This window comes from Canis lupus, chromosome 4 (assembly GCF_048164855.1).
Source record: "Canis lupus baileyi chromosome 4, mCanLup2.hap1, whole genome shotgun sequence".
Classification (NCBI taxonomy): domain Eukaryota; kingdom Metazoa; phylum Chordata; class Mammalia; order Carnivora; family Canidae; genus Canis; species Canis lupus.
In genome coordinates this window covers 30,363,527-30,390,090 of record NC_132841.1, presented here as the reverse complement: position 1 = coordinate 30,390,090, position 26,564 = coordinate 30,363,527, and the positions used below count along the sequence as shown (strand labels likewise).

The window sequence follows — 26,564 nt, the reverse complement described above, 5'->3', positions numbered from 1 at the left end:
GGCAGGGAGGTGGCCCGAGAAGCTGGCCCAAGGGACAGCCAGGGGACTGTGTCACACACAAGAGCAAGACATTTGACAAAATTGCAGGCGCTGCAACTGAGAAGGCGGACCCTCGCACCTCCCAACCTTGCCGCTCTCGGGCAGGAAACTGGAAAACAGAACCTGGCTCGTGAGGGAGTGTCGGCTGCTAGCAGCTGCGAAGGGGAAGAAATGAGCTCAAGAAAGAACTGAATGCTTTGCAAGTAGAAATGAAAGGGGATAGAGAGAACACAGAAATTTGAGACTTTGTAGGATTGGAAAAACCATCCCCTTCTAGGGCCCAAATTACAAGAGACTGGATTTTTTTTTTTAAGGTTTGCCTGATGGTGCCCAATAAAATTTCTAAGGTAATTAAAGTGACCTAAGGCACCGAACACGGTGAGAATGTGCTCCACAGACATCCACCCACAGGGAGGTAACGGAGCAAGTGCTTCAGTTCCTGCGTTCTTGGGTTTGCCGAAGGCCGTGCTTCCCAGAGGTGGCTCCCAGCCTTTGAGCCAGCATGGTGGGCTCATTCCTGGGGGACACCAGACTCTCCGATGAGGATGATGACAAACCTCCCTTGGGCTGCATGGCTCCCCCAAAACACCCCCTCCCCCCTACCTAGAATACCTCAGCCTTCCCCGCCTCCTTCACTCCAGGCCAGACTTTGTTGTAATATGACGGCTCTCACACACTCCTCTAGCACCCTGCTCCCTTTCCTCCCACAGGGAAGTTTCATTTCCTATATAAAACCCATGTTTGTGTAACCCCACCCTTGTCTTTACTCCTCAGAGGAGTCAGGCTAACACAAGTACATTCAGAATGCCACCCCTCATGCTTATTTTTCAAAGAGTCTAAGATAGATAGATGCCCTTGGGTTGAAAACAAAAGCATAGGGAAATAGAGGCAGAGAATTACAGTCAACTTGCAAAATACGTCCAGAAAAGAATTTCAGATGTCATTACTGGGACATGGAAGCAAAGAGATCAGAAACCTACTAAATTTTTGAGTCTGGACTTAAAAAAAAAAAGCCTTTGATTGTTCAAGATGTCAGCCACCCTTGGGTCCCCAAGCTCAATGAATGAACAGAAGGTGGGTTTCAAAGCCTATGTCAGTTGAAGGAGTGCATGGTCCTCAAAACTCACTTGAGATGAGGCCAAGGGGAGCAATGCACAAAGAGGAGCCTCCTCGAGGGCACAGTCCTACCCTGATTCTCCTTCCAGGGCAAGAGAACCATAGAGCTGACCTCTAGGACTTCAGGAATGCTATCAACTAGTGACTGAGGGGGGCTCACATTCTCCCCATTTCCATAGTGGACGTCCTGACCCTACCCTTCCACTGTGTACCGTGTCATAGAGGTGGGGTGTGCTTAGATAACACGCCTTTTCAGCCACATCCAGACGCTGTAGAAATTAATGCAGAGGCCGTGCAGACTGTGAACACTGAGCTGGACACAGTGACTGCATGAGACTCGAGAACATCCCCCTTACGGAGGTGCTGGGCGTATTCATATGGAGGAGGAGAACACAACGTGAGAGAGACCAGAACAACAATCTGTGACAGCGACCATACTGTCTGGCGAGCTTTCCCTACTGGGGTCCTTGAGCCCACCAGATGACCACGTCCAAGTCCATGTGGCCATGGGAATGAACGCTAGACTACAGGTATCAGAGGAAGTGATTTGTACACTTTCAGGCTGCGACTTTTGCAGCTGATGTGGGAAGGAAGGAAGGTGGAGAAGCAGCAGCAGCCTCAACCCTGGTGGACACTGTTGCCCAGGTAAGGACTTTGGATTTCATCCCAAGTGAAACAGAAGCCACGAGAACTGGGAGATGGGAGAAAGTGACATCTCATGCACGTCTCAGAATGTCCGTTCTGCCCGTTGGGTGGAAAACAGATGGGGGACGGGGGCAAGAAAACCTGTACTCCCGTTGGCATTTGTTAACAGCTCCTGTGAAGGACAATCATTTCTTGGACTAAGGTGGTACAACGGAGGAGGCATAAAGCAGTTAAGATTTAGGACATATTCTGAAGGAAAAAGCAATATTTCCTTAAATTCTGGATGCGAATTGTGAGAGAAAGAGAACGAGAAAACTCCAATGTTCCAAGATTAAGCAACAGAATGTATGGTTTGGCCACATGGAAGAAACAACTTGGAGAAATCAATGATTCTGTTTGGGTCAAATTAAGTTTGAGATGCTTATTGGACATCCCGTCGGCAGTTGAAGGAAACAGAATTGAGAGGAGAGGATAGAATTAAGATACAAAGCTTTGGAGTCATCGGTGTATAGATATTTAAAGCCACAAAACTGGATGAGAACACAGAGAGTGAGTAGAGATAGAAAAGAGAAGAGGTCCAAAGCTGGTGGTCCGGGATGCTTCAACACTTAGACAGGAGGAAGACCTCCCAAAGGAGAGAAGGACAAAGAAGCCTATGAACAGAAGAACAATCCTAAAAGAGGAATATCCCAGAAGCCAAGGAGAAAGAATTTCAGGAATTAAGGCAGCATCGACTGTGTCAAAGGCTGCTCAGGGGTCAATAAGATGAAGACAAAAGACTGACCACTGAATTTGGCACCATGGAGGTCATGGTCCGTGAGTTGGTGAAAAGGAATCCTTGGAAACTTGAAAACTTTTAGAGGGAAATATAAAATCACATCTTTATAACTTTGGGGAAGGGAAGAATTTCTTCTACAAGACATTAAAAGAATAGACTATGAGAGACAATGCTGATAAATTTGAATACAGATTGAAGCTTAAAATTTCTACACAAAAGGGCACACCATAAAGACAATTAAAAATCAAGCCACCAGCTGAGAGAAGGTAGCTGAATACACATAACTGTCCAATGATTGCAACAATTAATTAAAGCAATAATAACAGCTCACATCTACAGAGGGCTTATCAGCTAATCACGGTTCAACATATTTTACATCTATTAACTTATTAATGTCTAGAACAAGCTTTCCCTACTGGGGTCCTGTGAGAAAAATAAGCCCTATAAAACATAATTTGAATGATGATTTTCCTCGGTTCTCCCAAAGATGGTATGTAGATAGTACTAGCCTTGAAGCATCGTAGAAAAGTTAACCCATTACATACAATGGGTCTTTAGGGAAGCTGTTCTCAATTAACTTGCTTTTGGGACCCCTTTGCATTCTTTAAAAATATTGAGTATCTCAAATGCTTTTTTTTTTTTTAGTTGTATCTACCAATATTTACCATATTCAAAACTAACACTGGAAAAAAATGTAATGTTTCTTTAAAATAATGGCAAATCCATTACATACTTACATATAGCATTTTTATGAAAAATAGCTATCTGTTCTAGAACAAAAATATTTTGTTGGAAGAGTGGCCTTGTTCTACATTTTTGCAAATCTACTTGATGTCCAGCTTAATAGAAACCAGCTGGATTCTCATATCTGCTTCTACATTCACTCTGTTGCAATATGTAATTTTAGTTGTAGTATATAAAAATTTTTTTATATAAAAAATGTTTGACTTCACATGGAACTGGAGGGTATTATGCTGAGTGAAATGAGTCAATCGGAGAAGGACAAACATTGTGTGTTCTCATTCATTTGGGGAATATAGATAATAGTGGAAGGGAATAGAAGGGAAGGGAGAGGAAATGGGTAGGAAATATCGGAAAGGGAGACAGAACATAGAGACTCTTAACTCTGGGAAAGAAACTGGGGGTGGTGGAGGGGGAGGAGGGGGAGGTGTGGGGGTGAATGGGTGATGGGCACTGAGGGGGACGCTTGACAGGATGAGCACTGGGTGTTATTCTGTATGTTGGCAAATTGAACACCAATAAAAAATAAATTTAGTATAAAAAAATTTTTTTTGACTTCACACATACAGTCAGAAAAGGGAAGTAAATAGAAAAATTGATAGTTCTTCAGATATTTATTGATACTTTTCTTTAATACTACAATGAAATTCAAATGGTAGTTTCTTAAAAGTTGTAATGTGGAACTTGAAAAAAATAAATGAATTTATTGTACTTTGTTATATTAGAACTGATTGGTCATGTTAATTTCCTACTTTTGAATCAATGGATCGAGGTAATATAAGATGTTACCATTCAGGGAACTAGGTGAAGGCTATGTGGGAACTCTCTGAACCATTTTGCAACGTTTGCCTAAGGCTAAAGTTATTTCAAAATAAAAGTTTAAAATTTTAAAAAGCAAAATAAAATAAAAATCCATTGGTTTATTTTGTGCTTCAAATGAATCTGTCACTAATGCATAATCTTACAATGTTATTCATTATTCATTGATCCTTTGGAAAATATGGCTTCATTGAGTCAAGCAGGTATTGCAAATGTGAACACATTTTATTTCATAATATCAGAAAATCATGTTTGTTGATATCACTATGAATCTCATGAGAAAAGCCTTTATGCATTGAGAATTTAATAAACTCTTGATGACCCAAGTTTTCCAAAACTTCTAATTTTTGCTTGAAAGCTGAGATTTTATTGTTGGCATAAATTCTACCAGTTGCTTTTCTTGAAGTGACAGGTTCATTTTATTCATTTTCAAATACCCAAGTCTTACAAAAGATGGGTTGTCTGTCAGTCTTCCTTCAAGTAAAAATTATATTCTAGGGATAAAGAGGCTAGAGCAGCACATGGAAATCCCACAGTGCTTTTCCTCAAGAAACTCATCATACTTCAGCACGCAGCAGAAATGCTTTATGCATACTTCCCATTTTGTCCTACAATAAAATGAATAAGGTTTACCGTTTCATCAAGGAGTGAAACCATCACTAACTTTAATCTGAGGCGCATGATGCTGGAAAAATACAATGACTACCGCTACTAAGATACCAGCAGATTTACCCAGTCTTGGTTTTGCATCATTAGTACAAGTATAAACACAGTGAATAGGTCAGAGAACATCTCAGTGTTACTGTAAGAATAATTTTAACCTTGTTGACCCGGAGAGTCTCACACCTCCAGGAATCCAGGGACCACAGCTCAAGAACCACTGCTTTTTTCACAGAATCTTGATTGAAGGGAGAAAAAGGAAACTATCTGGAATAGGAGTGTCTGGGTGGCTCAGTTAAGTGTCCAACTCTTGGTTTCAGCTCAGGTCATGATCTCAGGGTCATGAGATCGAGGCCCACGTCGTCGGGCTATGGGCTCAGGGGGGAGACTGCTGGAGATTCTTTCCCACGCTCTGCCCTTCCCCCTACTCGTGCTCCCTTGCTCTCACTCTCTCATAAATAAATAAGTAAATAAATAAATAAATAAATAAATAAAGTCTTTAAAAAACAGTAATAATATTTATCTGAAATATACAAAGAATGTTTATAAACCAGTAAGAAAATGACAAACAACCCCACAGAAGAAAGAGCAACAGATATTGTCCCAAATGCTATCAGTTACTTACCAATTACCCCTCCACCCTCCTTGCACTGCTTCCTTGCATTTAGTATGCAGAGTTTAATCAAAACAGCAATCTGCTTGATTAAAATTCTCATCTTCTGTCTTCCTTCCAGGGAAGGGTGCCCATGTGACAAAGTTCTGGCCAATTATTATAGGTAGAAGATAATGAGAGAGCTGTGAGAAATGTTTCCTACCCTGATACAAATAACACCCAGCCTTTCCTCCCCCTTTTCGTCATGGCTGGAACACAGATGTGATGCTAAAACACACAATAACTACCTGAAGACCTAAAATACTAAGCCACCATCTAAAAATCAGGAAAGAAGAGCCGGCAATATTACTAACGTCACAGAGCCAATAACCCAGTTCAGGTCTGCCTATTTCTAGACTCCTTTTGGTTACATGGAAAACAAATCCTGAAAGTCCCTGGTGAGTGGATTTTCTGTTCCTTCCAGGTTAACACATTTTCATCGGGTTATTGATATGAATAGACATCTCATGGAACAGGAAACATAATAAACTAACATATCAAAGATAGTTTACTTTATCACTAATTAGATTCAAGCTTATAAAAACAAGAATGAACTATCATTTCACTCCTACAAGATTGGAAAGAACCTTGTAAAAAGTCTGATGAGGCAAGTGTTGGAAAGAATACAGAGCAACAATAATAGTTACAAATTCCTGATGGTAGAAAGTACCAATACAATCACTTTGAAGATCTTTGGAAATATTTAGTTAAGTTGAAAATGCTATACATTATCACTAAGGAATAGCACTTCAGGTATATAACTCACAGAGTCTCTTTCACATGTGCCCAGAGAAAACTGAAAGAGAAAACAGTATTCCAATGTAACACTGCTCAAACTATGAAAAATTGGAAACATAAATACCCAATAAAGAAAAATAGACAAATAAATCATGATATGTTTTTATAATGTAACACTCTACAGGAAAAAAAATAAATACTTTTGAACATACTAAATATATGTCTTTTAAAAATACAGAACCGTAAAATTAAATTCAGGTTGCATATGGCTTAATGTCATTCATATAATGATTAAGTGACATAATGCCTACAAAATCTATATTGCAGCATGGCAAAGATATAAGCATGATATACATTGAATTTAATTAGGGTTGCAAATTGGGAGGGATATGAGGAGTAAAATTTTAGGAAGACATCAATGTAGGTCTCACCATATATAAAGGGCTTGAATAAAAACAGAAGAGGCACTAATGTCAACATTTAATAATTAATTTAATAATATTAAACGTTATGGGTCCAAACACAAGAAACAACAAGTGTTGGAGAGGATGTGAAGAAATAGAAGCCCTCCTGCCTTGTTGGTGGGAATGCAAACTGGTGCAGCCACTGTGGAAAATGGTAGGGAGATTCTTCAAAAAGTTAAAAATAGAACTACCCTATGATCCAGTAATTGTACTACTGGTATTTAATTCAAATGGATACATGCACCCTTATGTTTATAGCAGCATTATTTACAATAGCCAAATCATGGAAATAGCCCATGTGTCATCCATCAATAGATGAATGGATAAAGAAGAGAGAGAGAGAGAGAGAAGAAAGTTATTCAACCACTTTTTTTATTTTTTAAGCTATTATTTGTTCATCTGAGAGAGAGAAAGAGAGAGCATAAGCTTGGATGGGGGAGGCAGAAAGAGAGGGAGAAGCAGACTCCTTGCTGAGCCAAGAGAGCGACATGGGGCTCCATCCCAGGACCAGGAGATTATGACCTGAACCAAAGGCAGACACTTAACCATCTGAGCCACCAGGCACCCAATGTTCTTTAATTATTTAAAAAAAAAAAAAAAAGAATGAAATCTTGCCATTTGCAACATGGATGAGCTAGCTAATATAATGCTAAAGAAAGTAAGTCAGTCAAACAAAAACAAATACCATATAATTTCACTCATATGTGGAATTTAAGAAACAAAATAAATAAGCAAAGGAAGAAAAAAAAAGGAGAAAGAGACAAACCAAGAAACAGACTCTTAACTATACAGAACAAATTGATGGTTATAAGAGGGGGTGAATGGGAAGATGGGTGAAATAGGTGACAGGGATTAAGGAGGGCACTTGTCCTGATGAGCACTGGGTGATGTATGGACGTGTTGAATCATTACATTGCACATCTGAAACTAATATAACCCTGTATGTTAACTGTACTGGAACTCAGAAAAAAGATATTGTGGGTCCACGAGTACTTATTATATTATTCTCTATTTTGCCTATATGTTCAAATATTTTATAATGAGAAATATTTAAAGTTTTATTTTATAAAGATCTGACGTAAGGGGCACCTGGGTGGCTCTGTCAGTTTCTTGGTTTTGGCTCAGGTCATGATCTCAGGGTCATGAGGGCTCTAGGCTTAGCTCAGCGTCTGCTTGGGCCTTTCTCTCCCTCTCCTTCTGCCCTTCCCCCCTGCTTACTCACACTCTCTCTCTCTCTCTCCTTCTCCAAAATAAATAAATAAATCTTAAGAGAAAGATGTAACATGAATAAACTAAGTTTTCAATCTAAAACATTTTTTAAAACAAAATAAGATAAAAGAAAGTTAGGGAAAATAATTAATGAAGGAAAAAGCTAATATTAGTGAAATGCAAAGCATGTATAAGCCCAAACATTTGTTATTTGAAAAATGCAAAATAAGAAATCACCTAGATAACATAAAGATAACATAAAACATGGAATTATTACAAGAGAATATTATGTGCTGTTCTATGTTAATAAATTTGAAAACATAGATACAGATATAGGCATAAATGTTCATCATCTTAAGTTAGACAATGATTTCTTAGATATGACACCATTTCATAGATAGATAGATAGATAAATAGATAGATAGATAGATAGATATAAAATTAGACTTCACTAAAATTTAAGACATTTGTGTTACAAAGCATACCACCAAGAAAGTAAAAGGGCATAGCATAGGTGACTCAGTCAATTAAGTGTAACTCTTGGTTTCGGCTCAGGTCATGATCTCAGGGTTGTGAAATTGAGCCCTGAATTGGGTTCTATGGAGTCTGCTGGAGATTCTCACCCCCTTCTCCTTCCCCTGCTTGTGCACATGCATGCATGATGAGAAGAAAGAAAAAAAAGAAAAGAAAGAAAGAGAAAGAAAGAAAGAAAGAAAGAAAGAAAGAAAGAAAGAAAGAAAGAAAGAAAGAAAGAAAGAAAGAAAGAAAGAAAGAAACCCATAGACTGGGAGAAAATATTTGCAAATCGTATATCTGATAAGGGACTTGTACCTAGAGTATATAAAAACTCTTACAACTCAATAGTAAAACACAACCCTGTCAAAAAAGCAGCAAAGGATCTAAATAGATATTTCTCCAAAGAAGATATACCAGGGGTCAATAAACTCAAGAAAAAACACTCAACATCATTATTCATCAAGGAAATCAAAATCAAAATCACAATGATCTAACACTTCACGTCCACCAGGATGGCATTAATCAAAAACACAGATAATAGCAAAGGTTGGTGGGGATGTGGAGAAATTGGAATTCTCATACAGCTGGTGGGAATGTAAATGGCACAACTATTTTGGAAAACAGGCTGCTAGGTCCTCAAGTGATTAAACATAAGGTGACCAAATGACCCAGCAATTCCACTCCTAGGTACACACCCAAGAGAAATAAAAACAGATGTCCACACAAAAATTTATACTGAATATTTATAGAAGCATTATTCATAATATCAAAACCCTGAAAACAACCTAAATGTTCATTAAGAGATGAACAGATTAAAAAAAAAAAGGTACATCTGAACAATGGAATATTATTCAGCCATTAAAAGGAATGGTATACTATGGAAGGATCATGAAAACATCATGCTAAGTGCAAGAAGCCAGTCACAAAATCCACATACTTATATGATCCCATTCATATCAAAGCCCAGAATTGAGATACTATAGAGACATAAAGTAGATTAGTGGTTGCTAAGGACTGAAGAAGGGAGAAGGGGATTTAGGGGAGTGATAAAGTGTATGGGTTTTCTTGAGGTGATGAAAATACTCTAAAATTGACTGTGGTGATGGTTGCACATATTGGTGAATTTACTAAAAATTATTTAATCGTACACGTTACATAAGTGACTTTCAAGGTGCATAAATTATATCTCAATAAAATTTTTTAAGAAAAATTTGTTTCTAGTAATTCATAAGCAGGGGAAAAAATCAGTTAGGGTATAAGTTGGTTAATAGTCTAAACACTGTCAACCAACTTAATTTTGACATTTGTAGACTAATTGACATTTGTAGAACACTTCACACTACAGCAGAACTCTTTCTTTTTCGAGCGAACACAGAACATTCACCAAAGATAGATCATATTCTTAGCCATTTAAAAAAAACTCAGCAAATTTTAAATGTTTGAAGTCATCTCTGGCATTTACTCTGACCACAATGGAATTAATCTAGAAATCAATAACAAGACGTCTGGAAGAAATCCCTTCAAATATTCAGAAATAACACAATATAACTCTAAACACCCCAGGGATAAAAGAAGAAATCACAAGATGAATTAGAAAATATTTTAACTGAAGAAAAATGAAAATACAACATGTAAAACCCATGGGTTGTAACTAAACCAGTGCATTAAGAGAAATGTATAGCATTGAATGTTTATATTTTCTTTTAAAAGAAGTATCTCAAAAAAAAAAAGTATCTCAAATCAAAGGTCTAACCTTCTACATTAAGACACTATAAAATAAAGAACAAATTAAATCCAAAAATAAAAGAAAGAAATAATAGAGATAATAGAAATCAGTAGAACAGAAAATGGGAAAAAAATCAGGCAAATAAAAATTGATTCTTTGAAACCACTAGTAAAATTATTAAATTTCTCACTAGACTGACTGATCAAAATTGCAAGAAAAAACACAATTTGCCAATATCAGGCATGAAAGAGGGGTCACTACTGCAGATCCCACAGACACAGGAATTTATAAAGAATTTAATGCCAATAATCTAGTAACTGAGATTAAATAAAGAAATTCTTTAAAAGACATAAAATACCAAAGTTCACTCAAGAAGAAATATACAATCTGAATAGCTTTGTGTCCAATAAAGAATTTGAATTCATACTTTAAAATCTGGCCACAACAAAACTGTGGGCCCAGGAGACACCACTGATGAATTCTACCAAATATTTAAGGAAGAAATAATATGAATTCTATACAAACTCTTCCAAAAAATGAAGAAGAGAGAGTATTTTTCAACTCATTTTTATAAGGTAAACATTATCCTGATACTAAACTAAAGATATTTCAAGAAAACTACAAACCACTATCCCTCACAAACACAGATTTTAAAGATTTTTAATAGAACATTAGCAAATTGTATTCAGAAATATATAAAAAGGATAATGTATCATGACTATACAAGGTTTAACCCAGGAATTCAAGGTTGATTCAACGTTCAAAAATCTAAGTAACTTGTCATAAGAGCTGACTAAAAAAAACTATAATCAACTCAAAAGATGCAAAAAAAACTTTTGACATATCCAATGTCCATTCCTAATAAAAATTCTCAGCAAAATACTAATAATGGAGAAGTTCCTCCCCCTAATAAAATATATCTAGGAAAAAATCTTTGGTTAATATCATACTTAATGATCAAATATTGAAATTTCACCCTAAGATTGGGAATAAGACCAGGTTGTCTGCTGTCACCACATTTATTCAACATTGTACTGAAGATCCTAACCAGTGCAATAAGGCAAGAAAAAGAAATTAAAAATGTACACATATTGGAAAGGAAGAAATAATATGGTCTCTATTTGCATATGGTATGATCACCTATATATAAAATCTTAAAGAATCTACGGAAAAGACTATTTGAACTAATGGGTGATTTTTAGCAAAGTCACAGAAAATAAGGTAATCAAAACACAAATATCAATTTATATATTTTATCAATAAACAGGTAAAAATTAAATTTTAAGATACCACTTACAATGGCATCAAAAAATATGAAATAGAGATAAATTTAACAAAAGATGTTCTCTAATCTACAAAAGTTGCTGAGCGGATTGCCTGGGTGGCTCAGTGGTTGCGTGTCTGCCTTCAGGGCATGATTGCAGTGTCCTAGGATTGAGTTCCACATCAGGCTCCCCACAGGGACCCTGCTTCTCCCTCTGCCTATGTCTCTGCCTCTCTCTCTCTCTCTCTCTCTCTCTGTGTGTGTGTCTCATGAACAAATAAATAAAATCTTCATTAAAAAGTTGCTGAGAGAATAAAGACCTAAATAAATGGAACATTATACCTTTTCCATGGACTGGAAAATTCAACTATATTAATATGTCAACTCACCCCAAACTGGTCTACAGTTTCAATGCAATCCCAGATTCCTAGCAAGCTTTTTATAGAAATTGACAAGCTGATTATAAAATTGACAAGCAAAACTCCTAGAGTAGCCAAAACAATGTTGAAAAAGAACAACATACGACTCACACAATTCAGTTTCAAGATTCACTACAAAGCTATAGTTTCAAGATTTACTATGAAGCTACAGATAGAGTGGTATTTGTGTAAGGAAGGTATATGCAGCAGTGAAACAGAACGGAGTCTAGAAATAGACCTACACATATATGGTCAAATGCTTTTCACCAAAGATGCCACGGTAATTCAAAGGAGAAAGGATTTTTTTTCCCAGCAAATAGGACCTAGACCCATACTTTACCCCACATATATGCCCATGTTCTACCTGTCAATGAGTAGGAAAGGTAATATCATCCCCTTTACATTACAATTTCCCTCCACATAGAATGGGTGTACCAGAGATAGGATGATCAACAGTCCCAGTTTGCCTGGAACTAAGGAAATTCCCAAGATGCAGACATTTCACTTGTAAACTGGATAAAGTCTGGGTTGACCAAGCCAAGAGGGTTTACCCTAAGGAGAGATATCACACGTTTACCCATCATAGCCAACTTCCTTTAAAGCTCTGCCTTCCATAGCTCATCACTCTGAGAAGCAGCACTCTTACCTTCCCCATGACCCCAGCATCTTTGCTCACAGATGTGAACCAGAGCTGGGCCAATCAGACACCCACTGAATGGAATCTGAACTGAGAGACAGAAAGGGTGGGGTTATTTGATAATAATGGATCTTGGAAGTAAAGGCCACCTAGATTCAGACCTGGGATAGCATTAGGATTGTGTCTACCAATGAACAGCCTTGGGAGCTGGTGTGGTGTGCAGAGAGAAGCACCGACAGGAAACCAAGAGAAAAACAACCCTGGCTGCAGCTTCCTGATTCCAGACTATACTTGCCATTCTTGGATTCTGGGAGGTAGCTTAGGAGCATCTTCCTTTAGCCAGCACATCCTTACCAAGGTGTCTGGCTACCCCAGCCAGACAGAGGACTTCTAGCATCTCTCACAGTAGATGCACACAGTAGGTGCTTACTACATGCAGGTAGAATCAATTATAAGCTGTGATGGTTAATTTTACATGTCAACATGGCTAGACCACGTGCCCAGTTGTTTGGGCAAATGCTAGTCTAGATGTTGCTGTGCAGATGTGATTACCATTTACAATTGGTTGACTTAAGAGCAGATTGCCCTCTGTGATGTGGGTGGGCCTCACCTAATTAGTCAAAAACCTTAAGAGAGTGAAAAACAGGCTTCTCCAAGAAGGAATTCTGCCTCAAGACTGTAATATAGAAATCCTGCCTAAGTTTCTAGTCTGCTGCTGTGCCCTACAGATTACAGACTAGCCAGGCCCATGATCATGTGAGCCAATTCCTTAAAATAAATCTAGATAGATGGTAGATAGATAGATAGATAGATAGATAGATAGATAGATAGATGATAGATTGATAGATCAATAGATAAATAGATGATAGGTAGATGATAGATGATAGATGATAGATAAATCATAGATGATAGATCAATAGATAAATAGATGATAGATAGATAGATAGATAGATAGATAGATAGATAGATAGATAGATGATAAATATCTCCTAAGAGTAGGGCCACTTCTGATGAAATGGTGTTTTCAACAAATCCTACAAGGAAGGAGTTGCCCCAACACCTGGTGTGTTCTCTTAATATAAGTGCTTTTTGTTCTAAGCTGTGAACATTAATCTTTTGGGAAAAACAAACAGGAAAGAAGTCCACTAGGTGAGAAATGTGCTTTTGCTAATGTTTATCAGGTTCTTAAACATACCAGGCTCTGCTGGGAGCATCTCTTTTAATCTTGCCCACAGATCTGGGATATAGGTCCTATTACCATCGTCCCCAGTGTATGTAAAAAGAAACTGAGGCTCAGGAAAGCTTGAGTAATTTGCCAGGGTCAAGTTAATAAGTGGAACACACTTACAGTTCAGAGCCAAAATTTGAACCCAGGCCCTCTGACCACTGCACAACCCACCTTTGGCATAAAGGGTGTGCACGTTGGCATGGAGTGGCCATAAGGTGCGTTGTCAACAATGCCGGGCTGCTTACGTTGTTTATTCAGAACTGTCCTTGCCATAGGTCTGCGACAGACTTGGGGTCAGGTCACACTAAACCACCGCCCCCCATCACTCACTTTAACCTTGTGAGTGTAAAATGGCTCCTGAAGTGGCTCCCCAAGCTCCAGGCCATGTCGTCACAGAAGGCGTGCCCTCTCCTGTGAGAATAAGGGACAAATCCAAGATCTGCCACCAAGACCACCATGCCCCTGTCTGCTGAGACTCGGTGTCACTATCACTGCGAAATCCACAATAGCCCACCTTCAAGCCCACCCCCCAAGTCAGACACACCCCAATCAATGGGCCAGTGGGGTCTCTGGACCCCAGTCTTACTCCTTTCTTATCAGCATAAGCATCCTGGCACAAAACATCTATTTATCTAGAACAGCATCCAAGGCACAAAATAACCTCCGGGTCACACGGATCCCGGGGTAGGACGACTCTCTAAATCTTCAGCACCTCACGAGCCTGACTGTGAGCACCCTATGGTGGTATCAGAAAATGGACATATCAGTGAAATGATAGGATAAAAATAAATGACCACAGGGGCACCTGGGTGCCTCAGTTGGTTAAACGTCCAGCTCTTGGTTTCGGCGCAGGTTGTGATCTCGGGGCGTGAGATCGAGCCCCACGTGGGGGGCTCCGCACTCAGCATGGAGTCTGCTTGAGATTCCTTCTCCCTCTCCATCTGCCCCTCCCGCTACAATAAATCAATCTTTAAAAATAAATTAATGAAATAAAATAAAAGACCCTGAGGCCTAAAGTCATATAATTTTGCAAGAAGGCGGGAGAAACAGGTGTGAAAATTGCCCCCAAGGAATTCAGATCCCGAAGCCAAATGCAAAATCTCATACCAAATGGGAAAACCATTTGCTAATTTGTACGTGAGAAAAAAACCTGGAAAGCAGTCATGCCAGCCACTTGGAGAGATTAGCTGAGGGACGGGCAGCCGTCTGCAACCTGTTACTTGGACGCGGCTGCCCTGGGCCAGGGCTGAGAGCTGGGATCGGGTGACAGGCAGTCCGCAGATAACCAGCTGGTGGCCTTTCTCAGAAACTGCCCCTCCTGACCTCCAGCCTGGAAGGGGAGGTAGGGAGCTGGAGGAGGTAGGGAGCAGGGAGGTGGCCAGCAGGGTGGCCCCCGTGGCAAGGGGAGAGAAATTAAACGTGATCACGGCCCACCAGGCTTCCCTGGCAGCGGGCAGGAGAGGGGCTTCCCTCCCTCCAGAGCTGAGCAAACCCAGCTGCTCAAAGGCCTTGAGCTTTGGCAGCAGCCGGGGCAGGACGGGGATCCGCCCGCAAAGCCCAGTTCTCTGCTGGGCCACCGAGCCCTGGCCGGCTGTGTGGCCCCAGGCACTTCTGGAACGTGCAGAAATACGGGGAAAGGACAAGCTCGGCTCCCCCTTATGTGCCCCCTCGGCCGAGCTGCGGGGACCTCTCTGCCCGGGTCAGCACCAGCAGTGCTCCTGCCACGCTTCTTGGCCATTTGCCTACCTTACCGTGACGACTTGCACTGGTGCGGTTACTAGTGATGTTGGGCTTTTCACTCTCTAAAAGTGCTGGCCCTGGACATGGGGGGGTGCCACGGACCCCGGAGCCCTTGGCCAGGGGGAGCCGCCTCAGTCAGCAGCAGGCCCTCCGGCTTGGGGAAGGCGGGAAGGGAGAGGGGACAAGGTGCTGAGCTACAACGGAACCAGAGGCCCCCAGCCCGGGCCCTGCAGGCAGGGTGGGCCCGGAACTTTGCTCCTCCAGCCCCACAGCCACTGGGACAGGCCTCCCCCCACTGCAGGTGAAGGAACTGGGCTGCCAGGACACAGAGTGACATCGCCCTTAGGAGCTCTCTCCCCAGCACAGCTGTCCCACCGTGAGGCACCTCCCGGCAAGCCAGAAAGTAGGGCCCCATTAGTCAAGTCCACAAACCTGGGTAGAGCACCTACAGGTGGAAGCCCACGTTGGGGCCCTCAGTCCAAGCGGGTGGAACGGAAGGGTCTGGCCCTAGATCCCAACTCTACGCCCCAAAGCACCAACAAAACACATACAATACACACACACACAGACACACACACACACACACACACACACACGGCTCTCCGAGAATTCTAACCTTTGTTCCACTGCCTTGGCCAGGACTAGGGCCCATGCCCAGCCACACACTCACAAACAGAGTGATCCCAGGCCACCCAATGCCACACCTCCAACTATCGGCAGATCACAGCGATTCATAGACTAGTCCTGCACCCACTATAACATCACATCTTTTCCCGATCCATGAGAAGGGTGCTTATCAGCCTCCCAAGTACCAAGAGTAGCCTTTCAATGAAGGAACTGAGGGCAGCCCGGGTGGCTCAGCGGTTTAGCACCACCTTTGGCCCAGGTCGTGATCCTGGAGACCCGAGATCGAGTCCCACGTGGAGCCTGCTTCTCCCTCTGCCTGTGTCTCTGCCTCTCTCCCTCAATCCTCTCTGTGTGTTCTCATGAATAAATAAATAATATCTTTTAAAAAAAATGAAGGAACTGAATTTCTGCCAATTGGTCCTAAACACACACACACACACACACACGCAAAGGGTGATATTTGACAGACACAGGCAAGGCCCCAACCCCCACTATGGTCGGTCAAGACTCCAAAAACATTGAGGTTGGCCAGGCCACGATGCAGCTGGTCCAGAGCCTAGGTCTAATGGTGGAGCATCTGGAAGAGGCTGAGCCAGTGTCCACAGGATCTCCATCAGAGCCGGGGGGTGCAGAGTGGGGAGGAAAGGAAAGAGAGGAATAGGACTTAGCCCTTAGGTGCTCCACAGGAGCTTTCCCCACTTGTTGAAGAAGCTTTATGAACCCTCCCAACGACCGTTGAGAAGGAGTGGCTATTCCCATTGCACAGGTGACTTTCAAAGGTCAAAACAGATCCAAGATGAAAATCCAGGTGACCTGGTTCCATTCCACCCGGCTAGAGGCGTTTCGAAAAAGGCATCAACCCAACCAAAGGGTAAAGAACTGATCAGTGACTATTATTTTCCACCCCTGAGCACCTCAGAAAATGAGCTAATAGAGCATCCGTTCGGGGGTGAAAGTCTAGAAGAATGAGCACGGTCCACCTGCCCCCAGGTATACCCCAAGAGCTGCAGGGGCCTATCTATAAGTCATGGGTGCTAGGACACCTCTTGGCTCAGGTGGACAGCCCTGGGTCACCACGGACACACTTCTCGTGGTGTTTCTTCTTGCCGGACTTCTGAGCTCCCAGTAGGAAGCTTGTTGCACCCCCACAGCTCATCTGCTACCCTAACTGACCCCTCAGACCCACACTCAGCTCCAGTTTACCAAATATCTTGACTCAAGGGACTTTTTACCTCTGGTCTACCCTGCACTAATTAGTGTCCTCTACAGGAGTCTGCACAGCCTGCCTCACCCCTAGACACCTCTTCTCTCCTCCTCACGTACATTCTCTGAAACAAACTCCAACATTGCCCTCCCCAGAACTGTCCCTCGAATATTTGCATACTGATGGGAAAATGTTCTTAACAAAAGGACCAGGCGCTAGTGGCAGGTAATGTGACACCGTGAGAAACCCAGGGGAGACTGTCAGTGCCCCCCACACACACACTACACCTTCCTAGACACTCTGCCCCTTGCACCCAGGAAGGGGGCTGTGACCAACACCTCCAACTATGGTCCAGAAATCTGGGGCATCCTCTCCCCTGACTCTCCTCCACCTTTATCCTGGGCAGTCAGGGCCTCCCACATCACCCCAGTGCATCAACTGACACACTGTTGGAATTCATGAAGGAGCTGAAGAAGTCAACTTGCCAAGGTCAACGGTATCCCACCACGTTATGTCAGCAAGGCCACGGAGACCACAGAAGATGGTGACTTCCATGTGACATGCTGAGAACCCCCCACAGTGAGGCCGATGCTGCTGGGTTGGCCAAATTCCTTGGGCAATAGGGTGAAGGGGGAATAAAACATTCATCACTTTCCCCTCAGAGGAAAAAAAAATGTGAGGAGCAATGACACCGGTACCAAGTGAATTTAATGTCCAAGTAATTATTGTCATTATGATTTGATGAAGAAACCCCTACTATAAGCAGAAGATGTAAATCTTGAAAGATCAAAGAAGGTAAATGAAATCAAACATGCTTGATTGTACCAAGAAAGTCACGGAGAAAAATATTTTTAAATCCTTAAATTTCTCATCCTCAGTATATAATGTTTTATTCCTGATAAGGACAGATAAAATGGACTCAAGCACTTTTTTAAAAAAATAAGGTCTTTAAAAAATATTTACGTAAGTAATCTCTATACCCAGCATGGGGTTCGAACTCATGACCCTGAGATGAAGAGTCACATGCTCTTCCGACTGAGCCATCCTGGCACCCACTAAAATAAGCTTTATTTTTTTTAACATTTAATTTATTTATTCATGAGAGACACACAGAGGCAGAGACACAGGCAGAGGGAGAAGCAGGCTCCATGCAGGGAGCCTGACGCAGGACTCGATCCCAGGACCCTGGGATCACATCTTGGGCCAAAGGCAGATGCTCAACCACTGAGCCACCTGGGCGTCCCTAAAATAAGCTTTAAAACAGCATGTGCTCTTTAATATGGCATCAAAAAGCTAGAGGGAAAAAAAGATAGAGGTAATATGCCCTAAGAAGGGGCCCTGGGTGGCTCAGTCGGGTTAGTGTCTGCCTTCAGCTCCGGTCATGATCCCAGAGTCCTGGGATCGAGCCCCGCATCAGGCTCCCTGCTCAGTGGAGAGCCTGCTTCTCCCCCTCTGCCCCCCCCCCCCGGTGCTCTCTCTCACTCTCTCTTTCAAATAAATAAATAAAATATTTTACGTTATATATATTTCAGTGTGTTAAGCATCTGCCTTCAGTGGGGGGCATGGTCTTGAGGTCCTGGGATGGGGCCCCCTGTGGAGCCTGCATCAGGTCTGCGCTTAGCAGGGAGTCTGCTTCTCCCTCTCCTTCCCCCTGGCCCCGCTCATGCTCTCTCTTTCTCAAAGAAATAAATAAAATCTTTCAAAAGCAAAAAAAAAAAAAAAAAAAAAAAAAAAGACGCAAGGGGGAAAAAGTCATATTGGTTAAACTCACATCCAAGTCAAAATCCTGAAACAAAGAAGGAGACTGACATGAGGTATAAGTCCGAGTGAAAAGGTGGCACAACCGCCACCACTGATGTGTGACGATAGACGCAGTCCAGCTTCTATGACGCATCCCCCAACACAAGGACGCTGTGACTTTCATTCTTTTGCTGAGGACCTTCAGGGTCTAGAGGAGGGAGGGGTCCTGCTGCAGAGCGCACAGCCCTTCCTGTTCGTCCCCATCCCCCTGGTTCAGCTCCTGTGACACAGCTCGAGTGTGCAAGCTGCACACCCACGGCCCCCTGCCGCACCCAGCTACTGGCACAGAAGCCGGCGACACTCGTAGCCTCGTGGCCCTTTCAGGCTAATGGAAGAGACAGGCCACGAACAAGCAAACAGATATCTATCTTTTAAAAAAGCAACAAATCAATCAATCAATCAATCAATATAAATAAATAAATAAATAAATAAATAAATAAATAAATAAATAAAATAAAAAGCAACAAATCCACAGAGAGAGAACGCAGATCTGTGGTCGCCAAGGGCCGAGGGGGGTGGGATGGGGAGCGAGTGCTTCCTGGGTAAGGGGTTTCCTTTCTGGGCTGAAAATGTTCTGGAACTAGATGGTGGCCGTGGTTGCACAACATTTTTTTTGCAGATTTTTTTTTTTTAAATTTAAGAGAGAGGGTGCAAGCACAACCCAGGGGAGGGGCAGAGGGAGAAGGAGAATCTGAAGCAGAGTGGAGCTGAGTTCGAGCCCCCGGAGCCTAGGCGTGGCTCATCCCACGACCCCGAGATGGTGACCAGACACGTAACTGGCTGAGCCACCCGGACGCCCCCTATACAACATTTTGGGTGTGCTGTCACTGAAACGAGCACTTTAAAATGGTTAAAATGGGAAATCTTCTGGTGTGTTAGAAACATACTGGTAGCCGTGGTAGGTTGTGGAAAGCAAGCTTGCCAGGGGTGGCAAGAGAAGGACGGGGTGCAGAGCGGGTGGTCAGGGAAGAACTGAGCCCCGTGAGGATGTGGGGGAGAGCACTCCCCACAGAGAGTCACCCCAGGGTGGAGAGTGGGGAGGATGGGGCACGGGCCAGCAGGAGGCATCCTATGTCCTCCGAGAACAGGGGGGCCGTGCAGGTCTGGACATGAGTGAGCTCATCGGTGTCACGAAGGTTCTTTGGCTTCCGGGTGGAGAAAGGGTTGCAGAGGGTGAACGCGGGGCAGGGGACCAGGGCCGTGCCGGGGATGGGTGCAGGGAGCGGGGTTCCCGGCAGGGCTGGGGCTCCGGGTCAGCAGTGCCCAGTAGGATGGGGGCCCTGGGCTAGGAGGCCCTGGACGGTTCCCCGGGCACAGAGAGAGGCAGACCGGGGGCAAGGAGCGGGTCTGGGGGCTGTCACTGGGGTGTGGGCCAGGCCCCCTGGTGGTGCCGAGGCTGGGCCAGATGTGCAGCCCAAGCGGCTTGATCCTGAGACACAGACACGATGCTATGGGGCCGCTCTGGTGACACCCAGGCCAAGCCAACAGAGCGAGGTGGGCCTGGGATGGGCGGGCTGCAGGGGAGGGGGGCGGAGGGGCCTGAGCCCAGCAGTGTGTGGGGGCCACAAGGAGGTGGGGGGAGCCCGGCCCTGAGCCAGCTTGTGGGCGACAAGAGTGAGTGTCAGGCGGCGGGCTCAGCCAGGGGGCGGCTGGGGAACACGAGGGGCTCCGGGCCCAAGACGTCCAGCCGGAACAGGTGGTCACAGAGGAACCAGTCAACACTGACAGGCACTGTGGGTCAGGCAGAAAGGACAGGTCGGTGTGAACACGTGTGCCCCGAGTCCTGTCCCAGGCGACCCCTAGGCCCACCCTGGAGAGACAGGGCCCACCGAGCAGGCCCAGAGCGGCCGGCGCTTGTGAGGCTCCTGGCGTTGGTGCGGGTTTTTGGGGGGAAGGGACACTTGCCAGAGGGAGAGGATGCAGAGGTCCTGGCAACGTTGGAGGGGCTTGGCCTGAATTGAGCAGGACCACAGTTTGGAGCTTTGTACCCACAGTCTCAACAAGCCCCGTCAGGTGTCGAATCTTGTCGGAAATGTGACAAAAAGGCAAATGTGACAACGGTAGATGGGGAAACAAAGCTGAGGGTCTGTGTCTTCCACAGCAGGGAAGATTCTCACCGAGGCATAAAGTGAAAACAAAAAAGACGTGCCTATGGGGCCAGGGGAGTGATGTGTGCCCAGCCACGAGCCCAGCTTTCCCCCAGCTCGTTTCCCTGTGGACCCCACCGGCGGGTCCAAGATTAGTAAAGCCCTCAGGGTTCTGTACCCCCGTGTCCCCAGGGTTTACTGCCAGGAATGCCTGGAGAACAGAAAAGTTCTCAGGGACAGGGCACAGCCTACAGGAGCCCTGGGGACAGCAAGGGCCGGTCTGCTAGGAGCTGGGAGGTGCTCCCGGAAAAGAGACAGCAGGACGGAGGCCTTAGGGGACAAGACAGGACTGGGGCAAAGCATCCCCGCGGGCTCATGAGGACGGAGTAAGTCGAGTAAGTCGCGCGGGGAGCCCAAGGGGCTGGCACACAGCTCGGCAAGCACAGCAGGGGCTTCCTTCCGGACACACGGGGGAATGGGGTGGCGGCGGTGCAGGCCAGGAGGAGAAAGGATGCAGCCCGTGGGGCAGGTCCCCACCCACTCCTGCCCTGAGCCACCGCACGGCTGCACACCCGTGTCCCATGACCTGTCCACCCACGGCCGCAAGGGCCAAAGCTCTGTCCAGTTCACCAAACTCAGCGCTTCAGGATGTTGCATAAGGGAAGGGGTAAGTGAAGAAGGGAACGGGTGAATGCACGCTCAGATCATCTGTGGGATTAGAGTCTGAGCTCAGAAGTGAATGAATGGAAAAACCTCACTCCCCAGCCCCACGGTCAAAGCCACGGGATGTGCTTCCCGACTCCACCTCTTAGCACGTAGGTGCCTTGGGGTGGATTGAGTCACTTCGTGAGCCTCGGCTTCCCCAGCAGAAACGGGGTCGCAGCACACTGTGCGTCCCAGACCTTGCTGAGGCCTGGCCAGCCCCAGCCCCACCCCCCCAGGGCTTCCCCGCCATCCACCCAGACACTTCCGCAGCCAGGCCTGAAGCAAAGAGCTGAGGCTTGAACGAGATGCCGACCTGGAGACACACACACACACACTCCCCCGTGTGTTTCCCTCTCCTCTCCATTCTTTATAAGTCAGAAAATTAATCACGCAGAAAAGACTCTGCTGCACCAGAAACCCAAATGAGTTTAATGTATAATTTACACATGAAAATGTAGATGTCAATGTGTGACAAATTGCCATAAAAATGTTTTTGCAGTTAAATTTTTAGGCATCTGTCTTCGTCCCAGAAGAGCCACCGTACAGACGGCGTGAGGCTCCAGGGCTCGGGCCGGGTGGGGCCGCAAGCAGCCTGTCATTCTCACGAGCTGGTGATGCAGCTGCCAGCACAGCCTGGCCCGGAAGGCCCGGCCCGGCCCCAGCCATGCGCTGCCAAGCCAGAGCTGTCCCCCTCGGGGTCCTGCTGTGTGTCTCAGCCAAAACACAGATGTACCCGTACGCCAGCTGTGCGCTGGGCCAAAGGATAAAAGACAGAATGGAGTGTGGTCTCACGTCCCCGTGGCTTTGAGGCCCCTGGGAGGGCCAAGCAAGCAGATGATGATAAGTGACAGGGTGGCAAGCACTTAGGGCAGGAGTGGGCGCTACATGCCAAGCACCTGCCAAGATGCAAGTTCGTCCCTGCTCCAGGAGCATCCCCCAAAGGCTCCAGGGGGCAGGGACTAGTCCTGGAGGTGCTTGTCAGGAGGGTGAAGTGGGGGACATTCCCGACAGGAAAGAGCACTCGTGCTCAGGCGGAGGCTAAACAGAGCAAGCCTGTCCCGATGCATGTGAGCGTGGCCTGCTGCACGCTGCTAGGTCGCCAAGGGGCCTGCACGCCCAGCGAGATACAGGATTTTGTCCTGGATTGAAAACTTCCAACAGGCCAAGTCTACACTCCACTCTGCTGAACCGTGGAGAGGCCAAGAGGAGGGCTGTTGGGGACAGTGACGAGGAGAGACGAGGAGACGGTCCTGCCTACTGTAAAGGGCCACATGCACGTAAGGTGCCATCCCCCGCAGGACCCCGAGTCCTCTACCAGGTCCTGACTCCTGCAGGGGTATTTTCATCCCGGGTGCACCAGCCCGCGGGCTCAGGACTGCATATAAACCACCCAAAACGGGCAGCCCTGGTTGCCCAGTGGTTTGGCACCGCCTTTGGCCCGGGGTGTGGTCCTGGAGACCTGGAATTGAGTCTCCCGTTGGGCTTCCTGTGTGGAGCCTGCTTCTCCCCCTGCCTGCGTCTCTGCCCCCCCCCCCCATGTCATAAATAAATTTTTTTAAAAAGAAAGTAAACCACCCAAAACGCAGGCTGGGCCCCTGCTTCTCCTCTGCACCTGCTACTGCCCTTTGGGGCGGGTCATTGTCTGCGCAGGACATTCCCCGACAGCCTCTTGCCAGATGCCCAGCAAGGCTCCAGGCACAGCCCCAAGCTTCCTCTCACACGCAGATAGCGGGGAGCGGCCGGGGGCCCGGGCCGGCCCTAGCTGGGAACCACGGTGCTGGCGCGCACAAGGCAGGCAGGAAGGGCACGTCCCCGTTGCACCCTGCCCTCCTTGGTGGAACCGCTGGCGAAGGTCAAGAATACGCCCTCTCCCTCTGCGAGCGATCATAGCCTGTGTCCGAGCCCGAGCTGAGATCCCACTGGTGACTTCCCCGGAACTTGGGCCTCCCACGACAGGACAAAGCCCCCCTTCCCCAATCCCATCAGGAGCTCCCTCTGCAGCCTTGGAGCCTCACAGACCTGGGGTCAAAACACAGAGGCCAGGCTAGCGTGGCCAGACACTCACAGAACAAGGGTTTGAGCCCCCAGCCCTCATCACACGGGTGCTCGTTTTAAAGAACACAGTCTGGCACCAATAACTTCTCCACCTCCTGGAGGCCTGGGGCCGACCCCTGGGTGACTCGCAGCCACATACCTCGCTTGACTTTCGGGGGCCTGAGACCCTCCGCCTGGGCCAGGGCCTCCCACGCCTCGCGCTCCCTCCAGCGCCTCAGCTGCTCCTCTCGCATTTTGTAGAAGAGGATGTGCTTCTGCACATCGCTGAGCTCGGCCAGGAGTTCGGGGTCGATGTACATGTCATGAAGGATCTGCTGCAGCATGATGTCCCCCAGAGTGCACCCCCCAGGGCAGCCAGCCAGGGAACCCCTGCCAGGTGGGACACCCCAGGCCACTCCTCACCCCCGGCTCGTCACTGCAGGACCACTCGGGGAGCCCCTTCTCTGTGTCGCATCGTCACTCTCCCTCAGCTCCCAGCCAGGGACAGACTCATCTCCCCTGCCCGGGAAGCAACGGGGGCCAGGCAGCAGGAAGCCAATTGGCAGCCGGGACCCTGCAAGGGGTGGGAGGCAGGCATCGGGAGCAATCTAGTCCTCCTGTAGGGTCACCAGGAGCCACATCCCAGCAGCGCCCGTGTCTTGGCTTCCCCTGGGGTTTAGGGCCAACGGGGAGGGTCAGAGCCTCCAGCTCTGCAGGGCGGTGTCCGGACCCGGCCCTGCCTGAGCCGACAGGTGTTGAGTGATCCGTTAGTGGAAGGTAACGATGACACCAGCTGTATCGATGACACTGCCCGGGGCCAGCCAGGAACTGATCTCTCCTCCACGGGTAAGAGGAGGCGGTGGTGGGTCCTAATTCGGTACTAATTCCGTGACTTTTGAGCCAACCTCAAACAGGCCAGAGGAGCCAGCCAGGAGTTTCCAGGCTCCTCGGCCTCTCCCTCTACCTGCTTCCCCTGGCCAACCTTCTTTTCCAGGACGTTTGGCATCCTGAGGTAATGCTTTTAAAACGCTGCCCTCCCACTGGGTTGGAGCTCAGAAAGGTAAGGAAAGACAGTCAGTAGGTAGGCATGAGGAAGGGGCTTTACCAGGGAATTCAAGGACACAGAGGAGCCCCACGTCATCTCTCCTTTCCCTAGAACGAGGTCGTAAAGCCCTGCCTGTGCTGACAGATTAACCCTCCAGGGGTCGGTTTGGGTGGTTGCCTTGATCTTCATGTTGTTGCTTGCAGGTGCCTGGAGATCACCAAACAGAAGGCTGTTTCTCGGGCGCCCTGAATCTGAAGCACCTGGGACAGGGCGGGATGTTGCCTTCAGGTGGGTTAGGACTGGGCCTAAGAGGTGCTCCCAGCTGCTCCCAGCTACTCCCAGCTGCCCCCTGTATTCCAACAAAGCCACTGGGCTCCAGAAGGTAAGCAACCTGCCTACGGCTACCCCGACCCCTAAGCTGCCACCTTGGGACTCTACCCAGTATTCGAATTTGACATGGGCAACTGTGAATCTTCCGATGGCTTAAAAATGTAACCCGACCAGGAGAGGACCACCCAACGGGGTCTGGCAGTGTGGCCTGGTAGGACTGACGATCTTCGGGGCCCCTTCCCTCCCCATGAGGGACAAAGGTGGATCAGACACCCAAGGGTGATGGAACGCAAGTGTGATGGGGTGCCCTTCTCTCGCTGCTAGGTCAACACACAACAGGAGAATAAGGAGGCTGTTGGGATGCGCTTCAAGCTGCAGGGTCAAATGCAAGCGTGGAGGGCCAGGGTGTGGTTGGCTAGCTGCAGGGTGACCTCGATCTTGCAGCATCCCCACTCGGCCCTGTCCCCTGTCCTCCCAACCCCGGCTGGGCCCGCCTCGGGCCCAGCCCCCTGCGTCCTAACTGTGTCTGGGCGGGAGAACTGAGGCCAGAGCAGAGACAATGGGCACAGGCCATGGACGGAGCCCAGCCTCCAGCTGGCAGCCTCCTTCTTTCTTTAGAGGTTGGAGGTGCAGCCAGACACCTGCAGCAAGACGGGGGTGGAGAGTACAGAGAGCAGGGCCCGGAGAGCAGGACGTGGAGGGCAGGGTGCGGGGAGCAGGGTGCGGGGAGCTGGATGTGGAGAGCAGGGCCCAGAGGGCAGGGTGCGGAGAGCAGGGCAGGGCAGGGCTGGGAGGGCAGGGTCTGGAGAGCAGGGCACAGGGTGCGGAGGGCAGGGCGTGGAGGGCAGGGCGCGGAGGGCAGGGTCCAGCAGGGTCTGGAGGCAGGGCGCGGGGGGGCAGGGCAGGATGAGGGGCCGGGGCAGGGCGCGGAGAGCAGGGTCCGGAGAGCAGGGTCCAGAGAGCAGAGTCCAGAGAGCAGGGCCAGGAGGGCAGGACGCGGAGGGCAGGGCGCGCAGGGCAGGGCCCGGGGAGCAGGACCCCGGGGAGCGGGTGGCAGGTGCGCCTCCGTCGGGCGGGCCCGGGCCCCTTGCGGGGACCCCTGTGACCACCCTGCGGGGGGCGGGCGGAGGCAGCGACCCCATAGTGCCTGTTGTGAGCCGCGGGGGGCACGGTGCTCGGGGGCCACCCCAAGCCAAGCGCAGCTCCGTGGGGAGGGAGGCCCTGGAGCCTGGCCCTCTCCGCCCTGGGTCCTGTGGGGGAGGCCGCTCCGCCCGGCCTGGGGCGCCTCCTGGAGGAGCCGGATGCCACCTGCAGGGAGCCCGGGGACCAGGCGCCCCCCTG

General features: G+C 47.2%; 1 protein-coding gene across 2 annotated transcripts in view; it reads right to left on the bottom strand.

Moving 5' to 3' along the window:
• SH2D4B (SH2 domain containing 4B) overlaps positions 1 to 24,192 on the bottom strand; it is an 83,419-nt gene extending 59,227 nt beyond the window's left edge. For both annotated transcript variants that reach the window (XM_072823801.1, XM_072823802.1), the window contains exon 1: positions 24,009 to 24,192. In XM_072823801.1, coding sequence (XP_072679902.1) covers positions 24,009 to 24,192 — 184 coding nt within the window. The remainder of the gene's footprint in view (positions 1 to 24,008) is intronic.
• Between the last annotated feature and the right edge of the window lie 2,372 nt (positions 24,193 to 26,564).